This window comes from Xyrauchen texanus, chromosome 1 (assembly GCF_025860055.1).
Source record: "Xyrauchen texanus isolate HMW12.3.18 chromosome 1, RBS_HiC_50CHRs, whole genome shotgun sequence".
In the NCBI taxonomy this organism is placed as follows: Eukaryota; Metazoa; Chordata; class Actinopteri; order Cypriniformes; family Catostomidae; genus Xyrauchen; species Xyrauchen texanus.
The window spans coordinates 55,496,672-55,510,117 of NC_068276.1; the positions used below are offsets into that span (position 1 = coordinate 55,496,672).

The 13,446-nt window shown below is 38.9% G+C and overlaps 1 protein-coding gene across 1 annotated transcript in view; it reads right to left on the minus strand.

Moving 5' to 3' along the window:
* Nucleotides 1–873: 873 nt before the first annotated feature.
* Nucleotides 874–13,446, minus strand: part of LOC127647143 (copine-7-like) — a 71,865-nt gene continuing 59,292 nt past the window's right edge. Inside the window, exons 11-15 of the mRNA XM_052131225.1 lie at nt 13,321–13,375; nt 10,425–10,476; nt 9,987–10,120; nt 2,970–3,206; nt 874–1,259 (exon numbers count right to left, since the gene is read on the minus strand). Of these exons, the coding sequence (XP_051987185.1) occupies nt 1,119–1,259; nt 2,970–3,206; nt 9,987–10,120; nt 10,425–10,476; nt 13,321–13,375 (619 nt within the window). The 3' untranslated portion in view covers nt 874–1,118. The remainder of the gene's footprint in view (nt 1,260–2,969; nt 3,207–9,986; nt 10,121–10,424; nt 10,477–13,320; nt 13,376–13,446) is intronic.

Consider the following 13,446-nt stretch of genomic DNA (forward strand, 5'->3'; position numbering starts at 1 on the left):
ATGTAAGACTGCTACCAAGTAGGATTTTGCTTAGGGCCCCCATATGCACAGAAACAGCCCTCATCATGTCTAACAATAATTCGGCAAAGCACCTGGTAATCCATTTGGTCTTTGGTATCAAGAAAAATTATCAGACAAAATAATTATTAACCAGTTATAAGCATTTAAAAATACAATTTTCACTCTGGAACAATTGAAAGGGACTTTGTTTTCGATTTTATTGATTTATTTCAGTTTTCGTTTTCGTTCCTTGATCCTTTCTAGTCCCTGATTTTACTGGACAAAAATCTGTGTAGTGCAGCATGAGTCATCAATGTTTTCGGTCTGTTTTCCTGTAAGAAAAACACTCTAAATATTTAATGCGTATATCTACTAAATGTTAATTTTGTCAACTAGCATATAGATGACCTCAAAGCATTTTTAAGCATGATTAAAAGCCAAAAAAATAAAACAAATTGATTCCATGGGGTCTTTAAGTTTAAATCGCTCAATTTAATCATCAATATAACTCCACACCCCTTACCTTTACTTTCATCTCTACTTTTATCATGGTTATGATGATTTCTGCAATAAAATCTGCATATTTGTCTGGTTAAAAACAAAATGCTCAACTCAATCTTTCAGAATCAGTGTGCATGATATAGTCTATAGGAATATTTTTTACATTGTATATTTCTGAAAATTTCTGCTCCAGTCCTCCAGAAATAAAAAAGCACACAGGCAGCCAGAGCTCTCAAAGAAGTCTCAAAGAGCTCCAAAAGGCATAGATATCCATCAGAATGCAGAGATGGCCTTGTGCAGTTGTAAAGAGGCAGCGGGGATCAGGTGCCTGTGGTCCTGACGGGAATTCAGTGATTTTTATTTTTTGCCCTTCTGACGAACCTTACGCAGGCAGCGGGGAAAAGGGCTCCAGTGTGCATGCTGGGGAGCAGTCATTGTATCAAGGGCAAGATCTAACACCAAGATCCAAATTCTTAGTCTGTATAAACACCTTGAAGACATACAGTAGTTTTCAATGTACTGACTGTGGTAATGTGGTAATGGCCAAGCAGCCTTTGCAGTACTGTAAAGGTTGTACATGGCTTGAGATGAGGCCAGGCTGGACTCAAGTTTGAGTGTTATTCTGGTGTGTTGGCAATGGAGCTGGGCTTAGAATTCAGCACTGGGTTCATGGGTGGTATCGCCTTGTGACTAAAGTACTCCACCACCTGTTTAGGCACCTCTGCAAGCACACACTTTGCCAGTGCTGCCGGTGAAGCCTGCGAAATGAGAAGCACACACGAGGGAAAAACATTAACAATAAAAGCACAAAGTAAATCAGCCAAATCCATGGCAAACTGTGCTGTAATCACAAAAAGGGATGAAGAAAACACAATTTGTGATTTGAAATGTTTGGTCGAGAGCCAAGCAACTGGCTGTTGAGTGCGTAATGTGTAAAAGAGAATAACAGTTTGGAAGCGTTAGGAATAATTTCTCATCCTAGCTTCTCTAAAATTAAATGTTTTATTTTTTCTGGCTGTGCACATCAAGTGAGGCTTCAAGCTGCTCTTATGGTGAAAATTGTGGAGCTCATTGTGTAATTATTTCTGTCTTTTATGATTGTTGCTTATCAAATTGAACGCCATGAACCCAGTGGGATCCTGCTTAAAATCCAAAGCAGAATTGGCAGCCTCAACAGTCTTTAAAGTTAGACTGTACAATATAAGTCTTAGGACTTCAGTCATGATTGACATCGATTAATCATGTCACATTCTGACATTCTCATTGATATGCTAAATTAAAATGGTACCACAAAAACTCAAGCAAGTGTTTGTGCTAATTTTGGCAATGACTAATTTGTAAGAGACAAAAAACAAAGTTGTAGAAGTCTATCATGACTGGGAATTTGTGTACTGCTTAATGTCCAGAGCAAACCAAATATCTCTCAAACACACACACATACACACACACGCACACACAAACACACTGGTTCTTTATTAGGCGGCCGTCGTAATAGCAGTCAAACTGCACACTGAGACCCCAAATTCCTGACACAGGCAGAACTTTGTCAGAGACAAAGATTCAATGCAAAGGCAATTAACTGGCCATCGGTGAGCATGTCAGATAAGTGATTAAAGACTGCAAAATATGCTCTATAAAGAAAGAAATCTTTTAGATTCACAAAAGTTGTCTGAGATTGCAAAACATTGCCAAAATCGTCAAGTTTGCACCGAGCTTAAGAGACGTTTCTGTCCATAAGCACCTCTGGCATATGCTGCATGTTTAGTTTGCCCAACTGCCTGCCTGATCCATGAAGCAGCAGTCAAAGGCTGAATTTTTAGCATTGTATTAACTTTTCAAGGACTATTGAAAAACTAACCCTGCTAAAATAACAAAGTCAACTCAGCCACCTTTATGAGGTGCATCCTAGGATGCTTTTTTAACAGTATTGAAGTACTTACCATTTATGTCAATTAAATAGTTTCGTTTTAAAATTCAATTATTAATATAATTTTATAAGTTTAAGCATTTAAGCATAAGGCTATAGATCAAAAGCTTTTGAAGAGCACATACATACATTCAAACAAATGTTTCCAAACTCTAGACTGGTAACACACACACACACACACACACACACACACACACACACACACACACACACACACACACACACAAGACCTTTAGCTTTCTTAAGGTGTAGATAAATCCATCCATCCATACTCTAACAGCTAGCTAGCTTAGTGGTAGTAGAAGTATAAATAAACACTAAAATGTCCAAACATCCAAATGGATTGAGGACTAAAATCCTTCAATTAAATGACTTTATGGGATAGTCTCAGAATGGATATAAATTCACCCAAATAAGCAGATTCCCTGTTTCTGTGGTGCATTAGAGGATATACAGAGTTCATGCATTAAGCCAGCACTTAGTGCCTTCATTTGCAAATTGCCAATGACAATCAAAAGTGGGGCCAAAGAGAAAGACTGACTGTTTTGAAGTCTCTGAAGGGCACAAACTGGACGATGTCCCTTAAGACGGGTTCCCCTTTGGGTGAGCGCAGCACTCCATCGTCTCCATCAAGTATCTGCATGTCGGTGAAGTCGGCGTTTCCTACTCCCACTATGATGATGGACATAGGCTGGTAAGACGCCCGGACAATGGCCTCTCGTGTATCGGCCATGTCTGTTACCACCCCGTCTGTTAGGATCAGCAGGATATGATAGAGCTGCCAAAGAAGAAGGTTGTTATCAGGTATGGTGTTTTCAGATGTTTCCTCATACACAGTGTTAAGTATGTCCGTCTTCATTGTGTTCAACAGGGTTGCTGCAGAGTTTTTAAAGATTTTTAAAGACCTTTTTTAAGACCTGAACAAATAAAATTATTACCATATCCCCATACCAAAGCGTATGCATTTATTTAATTAGATATCTAATTAAATATAAATTGTATCATTTAGGGCAAGGGTGGGGAACCCTGCTCCTGGAGGGCCACTGTCCTGCAGAGTTTAGCTCCAACCCTAATCAGACAAACCTGAGGAAACTAATCATTGTCTCGGTTACTTACAAAATTTAAGGGCAGGTGTGTTTGATTAGGGTTGGAGCAAAACTGTGCAGGACAGTGGCCCTCCAGGAGCAGGGTTCCCCACCCCTGATTTAAGGTAATTAATACATTTTATGACCTTTATGGAAAACTGTATTTAAAGACATTTTAAGACTTCTTAAGGATCTGCGGGAAACCTGTTCAAGTGTGTTATCTAATGACTGTTTTCAAACAGGTTTCCCGAAAACTCCCCCCCCATCTACCATGACATACTTTCTTCAGTTGAACACAAAAGGAGATCTTAGGCAGAATGTTAGGGACAGACAACCTCAGTCATCACCATTCACTTTAATAGCATCTTTTTTGGCATACAATGAAAGTGGAAGGCGACTGAGGCTAACATTCTGCCTAATATCTCCTTTTGTGTTCCACAGAAGAAAGTCATACAGTTTGGATTGACATGATGGTGAGTCAACATTTTATTTGAATTCCCCAAAGGTAAAAAGAGAATATTAGACACCATTCTAAAATGGAATACCAGTGGGCTAAAATTAAAAATAGTTATGGGACTACCATCCCAGGGGTCCGGTCTACAGGACGGCGTGTGTGGAAACAGAAAGCAAATAATACAATTATATAAATAAAAATAATTGGTTTCATAATTGGTTTCATATATTTGACCTAGGACTTAAATCACTTGTAATGTCAAGTGACTTAATTGTAAACTTGATTGTAGTAGCGTTAATTACCAAAATGCTCCACAGGATAATCATCTGAAAAACACTATAAAAGGGTTTTGTTTGTCCCTAATATTAATTACATTTCAAAGGTAATATGCACAAACCAAGTACACAAGGAAACAATCAGGGGTGAATTCACTAAACAGTTGCACCACTTAAGCATGCAGTATTTCAGTGCAAAACCCTGCATCTTAATCCTGTGACCTAGCCATGCACTGTATGTTGGTTTAATGCCATGCCATGCATATATATATAAGTCATTATTTTCTGGACAAACACACCTTTTGAAACAAGGCTCAGTATAGAAAGTAACGAATTCACAAACACCAGAGCTATTTGCCTGACATAATTAATGTTGTGCTATTACCACCCATGCAAAGTTGGCTGTAAATGGAATTTCATTTAAAAAAGGTTTTGTGTATTTTGCATTTTCCAGTGACCATCGCAGGAGTGATTCATCCCATAGTGATCAAATGATGAAGAAAAGTATTATAACCGAGCATATACCTTACTGTCGATACGTGGTGTAGTCAAGCTAATTCAGGTGTCTGGAATGCAGTGGTGCAGCAAAAGCATATAATCCCAGTAAAGTTGGCCAAACTGTGCCCAAGAAGCACAAAATATTTTCACAATGTTGCATTTTGGTTCCAATAAAGTTACGTCACAACTACTGTACATTTTAACAATCATTAATGGTGTGCGGTTACACATTTGGATTAACAAAAATATTCAGTACCACACCTCAACTTTGAGAAAACTCATCCCTCTCTCTTTCTCTCGCTAATAATTCTTTCTTTTTTTTTTCTTTTTCTGTCGGTAAGCACTTTGGCAATGTAGATTGGACGTGGTAATGAGGTTTATAAAATGTTGCAAGGGAACAGCCTCACAAAATAACGTTTCTATAGCACTATAAAAAAATGATTACTTTACAAAAACAGAGATTTTGGGTCTGTTCTAAATCTTAGTGAGCTGCCTCGCTGTCTCATGCCTACATAGGCAGCTCTTTTCTATGGCAGCATCCTTTTTAAAATGATGGAGATGAAACTAGCAACTGATTTACATATGGTGCGATAGGAAGGAAGCAATACTCTAATAACCATAAATATGCATAGCACAAACATTTCGCGTAAACTGGTCAGTTTTCTATGATATTAAACTAGCGATACTTTTAAGTATTGAATGGTTTATAAATATATTTATAGTTCAAATTTCTCTTACTTTGTCCGCCATCTTGGATTTACTTTTCCACCGAGCTCATCGTGGAGAATTCTGGGATCGCCTACCCCGAGAAAGGAGATATCTTAACCATACATTTCCACAGGCGCGTTGTGAGCGAAGCTGAGCAAGCGTTTGCCTTACCACTCCTTTTTGCGTTGCCTTTCTGAGAATACACTTCTGACCATGAGCGAAAACATATGTGTTCGACACATGCCCATTACAGCTGCTTTTTGATACTAGAGTAAGTACAGTCAATGGCCAGTGCATGCAGCAACGATGCGCACAGACGAGGATCAAAATACTCGTGTAATTATTTTTATACATTTTGCTAGATGAAGTGATGTGATATTATAAGATAATATAATATGACAATTGACGATACTCCAGCTTCACAGAAAATTCAAGAGTGAACGATACTACATTTCTCAACATATTGACTGTTACATTAACCATAGCCTATAATGTGTCAAATAGTGGTCAATATTAGTTCATTTTACTGTATTTATGCAGTATAATAAAATTTTCACCTTTAATATAATGTATATATATATATATATATATATATAATAAATGTCAGGAAATCGGACCACTCTTCCGTTCTGCTTACAGGCAGAAACTGAAACGGGAATCTCCCACCCTCAGAACGATCCAGTGCTGGTCGGACCAATCAGACTCAACGCTAAAGGACTATTTTGATCACGTGAACTGGGAGATTTTCCGGTCCGCCTCTGATGACGACATCAAGGTCTACATAGTGTAGCGAATCAGCTCTATATTCTTCCACCATTAGGTAGCGAATCAGCTCTATGAAATATTAATAATCAATCATAACTTGTTATAATCGATTATGAATATTTGGATCAGTTAATCGGGTTAACTTGATGTAGCTACATTAACATTACAACCAAATACTCGGTTCATCCCGTGAACACTCAATATTGGTTATTAATTAATTAATTAATAGAAAGGTACATTTCGGGGCATGGGAAATGTCTTTCTTACTAAGTATTAAGAGCAAGTAGTCAAAATCTATGATTAGTGACTTTAGATATGAGTTTGAGACACAGACAACTTTACATGTGACATGAACAAGACTTTATTAACTAGACTAAACATTTAAACTACTCTAACATACATATACATACATTCATACAGTTTACCAAGGGAAAGAGGGCTGAAGCAGAATACAGGAAGGCAGGAAGTTATAGCATTGTTTGAAGTTCAGCAGATCAACAGCCTGAGCAAACCATCATATTAGTTCTGACACGCCCTTTTTAGAAAGGGGTTAAGGATACTTAATGTATCAAATAATGAGACTAAGTTTGATACTTGCATGTCCCATTTGAATTAAACTGTCCTGATGCAATTTGTTGAGGCTCCAGTTGATCTTTGATGATGTTGTCTTGATGAGAGAGAACCAGTGAGAGTCAGAGACTCTTTGGTGAATGGAAAGTCAAGGCCGTAGCCTGGCACACGCTTGGGAGTCCTTGGGGCCTTCTAGTTTGGCATCATTCAATGAGAGAGCACAAGGCTCAGAGAACCAGAAAGCAAGAGATAAGCGACAAGAGAGAGGGCTAAGAGTGAGCGAGGAAGATAAGAGAGTGAGGAAGTGGGCGCAGCAATTTTATACCCTCAGGAAACAGGTCCCACCTCTCATTGGCTCGACCAATAAGAAGGGTTTGAGTTCTAGGCGGGAATTTGGTTTATTGCTCTTTGTTGTAAAATTGCCCATTGCATGTGCAAGAAAGAAAATAGGAAATATACTTGTAATACTAATATGTTGTTGTTATCGACATATCATGTACACAGTCATTTCAATCTTCAAAATACCAAGTTATAGAGACCAAATATGCCACACATATGATTTTGGTTAACCATAGTATGCAAAGTCTGAAACATTAACCCATTAGTTTGCAAGAAAACATAGATCAAGCACATTTAAGGGAAAATGTGAGATGGCACATTAGATACATGTCAATATTTATCACATGGATATATAGAATATATATATAGGATTAACAGGGTTCATTTCTCTTTCTCAGTAAGAGAATGAAGTGAGGGTCAGCACTTCTCTGAACATTCCTTTGGAGGTCGTAAAATTCTCCTTCCATTGGGACAGGAGAATGATTCCTTTGTCAAGGCTCATTTGCATGTTTATGACCGAAAGAGATTTTGGGCTGAATGACTCAAAAGATAGTAAAACATCACGTAATATCATTTTACAGAGATCTTATATTCGAATTCAGCTCGGACAAATCGTAAGGTTTAATTTGATACCAAGAAAGGTATATTTGGTACCTTTAAAAGTGGGTTTAACATTCTTACTCTCAGGCTATTGAATATAAAGCCTCTTATTAGATATAATGAGTTCTCCTACACTACTAAACAATTCTACTAATTTTGATCTACACCAAAATACATAGCACACAGGGATTACAACATATTTCATTAAAACTAAGCCCTTTTAGGCTTTATAAGAAAGACACACATTTTTACGTTCAAAAGTTTCCCCCTTCCTGTCCACACGATAAGCACGTGGTGAGCATGCGGATGTCACATGCGATTCTCTGTCAATAGTTCATTGTCTCTTTGTCAATACATTTATTGTGCTTGTGGAGACTGGTTGGCGCTATTTCAGTAATTAGGGGAGTTTTTAACAGTAAGTTCTTGTTTGTTCGTGAATCTGTTAAGGCCACTGATCCTCCGCCATACCTTACAATAGATACCATAACATGTTTCATCAGGAAGTGCATTGAAGACGTGGTGCCAACCCAAAAAATTTAGATATACCTGAACCAGAAACAGTGGAACTTCAAGTTCGTGTGGAACTTCATGCGCGGACCTCTGCTTTTAATTCCAGGAACACGGAGGAGTATAAACATGCTCTCCGCAAAACCATCAAAGCAGCCAAACAGCAATACAAGAACGTAGTGAAAGCACAGTTCAACACCACCGACACAAGAAGTATGTGGCAGGGACTCAGCATCATCACAGACTTCAAAACAACTAAACACTCCGCTGTGAACACCACCGCCTCTCTTCCGGACGAGCTAAATACTTTCTATGCTCGTTCTGAGGAAAACAAAATCACCTCCATGGAGAGAACTCCCACTCCCAACACAGCAGAGGTTAGTTCACTTACTGACACTGTAGCGGATGTAACCCAAATGGGTCTCAAATGGGTGATTATTTGCAAAGCTGCAGGTCCAGACTGCATTCTGGGCCGCACTCTGAGAGCATGCGTGGATCAACTAGCGGGTTTTTTTAACCAACATTTTCAATCTCTCCCTCTTCCTGTCTGTGGTTCCCACATGCTTCAAGACATCCACCATTGTGCCCATACCGAAACAGTTAAAGATAACTTAAATAACTGACCCTCAACACTGGAGCAGGGCTGTGTTCTCGGCCCACTCCTGTACTAACTCTACACACATGATTGCGTGGCAACACACAGCTCCAACGCCATCATCAAGTTTGCTGATGGTACGATAGTGGTAGGCCTGATCACTGACAATGATGAAACAACCTACAGAGAGGAGGTGCACACTCTGACATGCTGGTGCCTCGGTGTCCACATCACTGAGGAACTCACATGGTCCGCTTACACGGAGGCCATTGTGAAGAAGGCTCACCAGCGCATCTTCTTCCTGAGAGAGCTGAGGATGTTTGGAATGAACCCCCACATTCTCACACTGTTCTACACCAGCAATGTAGAGAGCATCCTGACTGGTTGCGTCTCTCTCTGGTACGGCAACAGTACCGCCCTCAACTGCAAAGCTCTGTAAAGGGTGGTGCGAACAGCCAGACACATCAACAGAGGTGAGCTTCCCTCCCTCCAGGACATATACACCAGGTGGTGTGTGAAAAAATCTCGGAGGATTATCAGAGACTCCAGCCACCCGAGCCACGGGCTGCTCTCACTGCTACCATCAGGCAGGCGGTATCGCATCATCTGTACCTATACCAGCTTCTTACCCCAAGCGATCAGACTTTTTAACTCTTGATCTCTCACGATCAATATACATCAGCACTGCACTTTATTAATCTCACACTAGACTCTCATACTTTATATTTTCTCTTAATAACACAGTGGCTCCTGACTATCAACAGACAGCCTGAATGTCAATACAACACTATACACCTTACTGCATATTAATTCCCAACTGATTGCATGTGTAAACGGGGGAGGGGGGTATACTGTGTATTGTTATTGTGTATATTGTATACTGTATGTTGTATATTATTAGTTGTATATTGTATATTGTGTTATGTGTAAATTAGATGTTTATTTTAAATTGGTACATGTCTCATCACTGTCACGACTGTTATGTTACTTGGAACTGCACCCAAAACTTTCACCCACTGTTGCACTTGTGTATATGGTCGTGTGACAATAAAGTGATATAATTTGAGAAACAGCACAGAAATTGTGAGCAAATATCAATGCTATCCGGGACTCAATTCATTGTTAGTGCTTTGCCATAACCAGAAACTTTGAGGATACTCACAGAAGCATCTTTGATTGGTTCTTTCCCAGCCGCCAGTTTAGCTATTCTGGTGATGATGGGAGCCACGTTGGTGGGACCGTACAGCTGGATCTTGGGGAGGCAGTTTTGGTAGGCTTCCACGACCCCCTGGATCTCTGATCAGAGAAAGAGAGGGGACACGGCTATCACTTCAGCTTTGCAGGCTTATTTCTATCTCTCTTTCCATCTCTTTTGGTTACTGAGAGCACTGCTGAACTACTGGCAGCCAAAGCAGACGATTTTAGGATCAAACCAGTAGAGAGACTAACTTGGAACTATTCCTTTCTGGCAGCAATGTGAAAGGATTCAAGCAAATCCAAGATTTTCCACATTCTTAACTGTGACAAAAGCTTCAAAAGACTCACTGAAAGCTCCCTAGAGATTTTCCCTCAGTTTAACACAAGTTCCTATCACTCTTACCTTCACATTCATCATCCTCTGGGTTGAAGTTGATGGCAAAGTCATGAGACACCTGTATTTTTGAGGGGGTGAAAACACACAGAAGGCAGTGTTTAGCTAGTCGACCTTTAAAACACTACTCGAATATCACACTGATTTCTCTTTGAGCATTTGCCTGCTGTTTTCAAAGCTGAAATTTCCCTCTGAATCTCTTACCAAATTTTGCAGTTACAATTGAGTCAACTGAGGCGCACTGTGGATGTGTGTCGTCAAGGTGTTGGATGACACAAGGAACTATAATGGCATCTTGACCAAGTGTAGCAGTCCTTGTAATATTTGGATTATTATTTCATTATTTAATTTAATTAATATTGAATCAGTATCCAGTTCTTGCTGGAGTCATGTTTACCAACAGGCGAGGATCTGCTTTTAAGGTGGAAAGAAAATGCGAAGCGATACGAGAAACTCAGAAGCTTATCAGACCAATACGTGTGCATGTGCGTTAAATCTCTGAATACGACAGAGATGTGTTTCTCAATAATAACATGAGAAATGTGATGGGCTTTATGTATACTCTATAGAGTTTATACAGTATATGTGGATTACCACAATGCCGCCAATTTTGGTTTGCTATTATATAAAAATATATATATAATTGTTATACATGCATATTGTTCATTTCATTATTTTCCAAAAAGAAAAGCATAATTTGTTGAAGTTAGCTTATTTTGAAACAGGTCTTGGTAAAATTTGTGAATAAAATATTACATTTTAACTTACAATTTAATTTATGAGTAATCAATTACTCGTTTTTTTGTAAAAAATACTTGAAAATGCCCATTCCTGCTCTAATGCACACTTGTACAAACATAATTCAAAGTCATAAATCATGCTGTTAAAAGAAGGCAATAAATCTTTCAGTGCTGTGAGGCTTATTTGCATGAAATGACCTGATGATGATAATGCTTTAAATCTTGCTTTAAAATAGTATCCTCCCTACTGGTTTTCCATTAGAAGTGACAACCACTGTGAGCTGCCTTTAGTCCTTTTGTTGCATACATTTAATTGCAATTGATTTTATTTTGTTAACAAAGATTATTTTAATATAACTGTTATTGTTTGATTTCCTTGAATAACAAAAAATACTGTTACGGTACAGTGCAATCAGCTCAAACAAACACTCCCTGTGACAGTTTGCTGTCAACACTGGGGGAATCCAGAGAATTGTCTTTTTCCCCTGCACAGGTTGCTTTTTAATGAAAGAGAGGCTGTGAATAAAATTAAACTCAGTTCACATATATTAGATTCAGAGCGAGGCATAGTGCCAAGGGTTGCGGTATGCAAATCAGATCAGTGGCGATTTCTCAGGGCCAGCAAAGCCTTCTCTGCTGGTGTAGCATGCCAAATAAATAAATATTTTTTCATCCTTTCATTCTCAATCACCTTTTTGCCTATGAGTTTTCAGATGCTTTCCACTCCTAATTCATCTACAAATGAATAGAGAAAAAAAACAAAATGTTTATGCAATCAGAATTTTTTCCTTGATGCTTACAAGCAAAATCGCGAATCACAAATCGCATGCCCGAAGCCATGCTCCTTAACCGTAGCAGCACAGGAGTCTGAGCGCCACCCCGTCAGGCCTTCAGAATTTCCACAGAATCCCTCAATAGTGTAAATCAATGCTCATCTAAAGTCAGATTTGTCAGATTCATCAGCCAATCAGATTGATTTCTTTGTTCTTGGTGGGTGTGGTCTTTAGGATATGTCCCAGTCCAGGCCTTCTAGCTGGTCTTGAAGGCCTGGATCAATCACGCTTTAAGTGATGTACGTACTTTGAAAGCGAAGCGCGCAAGATCTTGCTGACGAGTCAGCGGTCATCACCATTGAGAAAAAGATCCTTATGGATTTAAAAACCTGAGATGTTCTGCATGATCATGCAATTGATTAATTAAACAGGAAAGGAGGACTGATTATCAAGTTTTGAAAAATAACCGTGTACCCCAAGTAAACAAGCAAAATTAAATCAAAAAATTTAATTTTTTGAAAGAAGGAACGTCCCCTTCAGCTCAATCTTGTGAAGACAGAACTCATTATAAACCAAGCTAGCCCTTCAGTTAGCCATTTTATGTCCAGTACAGCTGGGCTCAATGACACTAATGTCAGCCAGGAAAGTGTTCAATGGTCAAACATCAATGCTCACAAGTCAGGCCCTTCCTGTCTAAATATACCGCAAAGCTCCTAATCCAGGCTCTTGTCAGCTCAAGACTGGACTAATGCAAAGCTCTGTTGGTCAGACTTCCAGCTAGCATGATTAAACCTCTACAGATGATCTGGTCTTCGGCCAACCAAAAAGGGACCAAATCACATCCAGTCTCGCTCCATTGGCTTCTTGTAGTTGCCTGCATCAAATTTCTAAGCACTTTGAAGAACTCACACTCTCTTTCTGTGGTGGAACGCGCTTCCAACCTCCATCCGATCATCCGAGACCATCCCAAACATTAAGAAATTACTGAATATGTACCTCTCTTGAGTGAGCACTTAATTAATTCAAAACAGTAAATAAAGGAACTTCCTATTAACTAAAAAGGTCTATATTTCTCTTTATTTCCCCTACTTTCCCATAATTACACTTCTGCTCTAGATTTTGTACTATTCTGGTTTATTCATGAAATCCAGAATTGCAGTACTACTAATATCGCTGGCTCCTTTATGATAAATTGCTGTCATTTGTAAGTCACTTTGGAAAAAGGCATCTGCTAAATGATTAAATGTACATGTGAACGGACTATACTATTATCGCTCACAGCCTCATTTTCATTCGCAACATATTAGGTGTACATCTTTCAAGGTCACAATGGACAATTAAAAGCACAATGAATCCAAGCATACATGAATAAACAAAGGCATTGTCTCTTACCTCATAGTTAGGTGGAATTCTTGCCCCAAAGCCCAAAGCAGAAAATCTTTTGTCACTGAAATAAATAAATGAATAAATATATTGATAATTGTATTGCCTGTCAAATATATTTGACATTTTTCATTT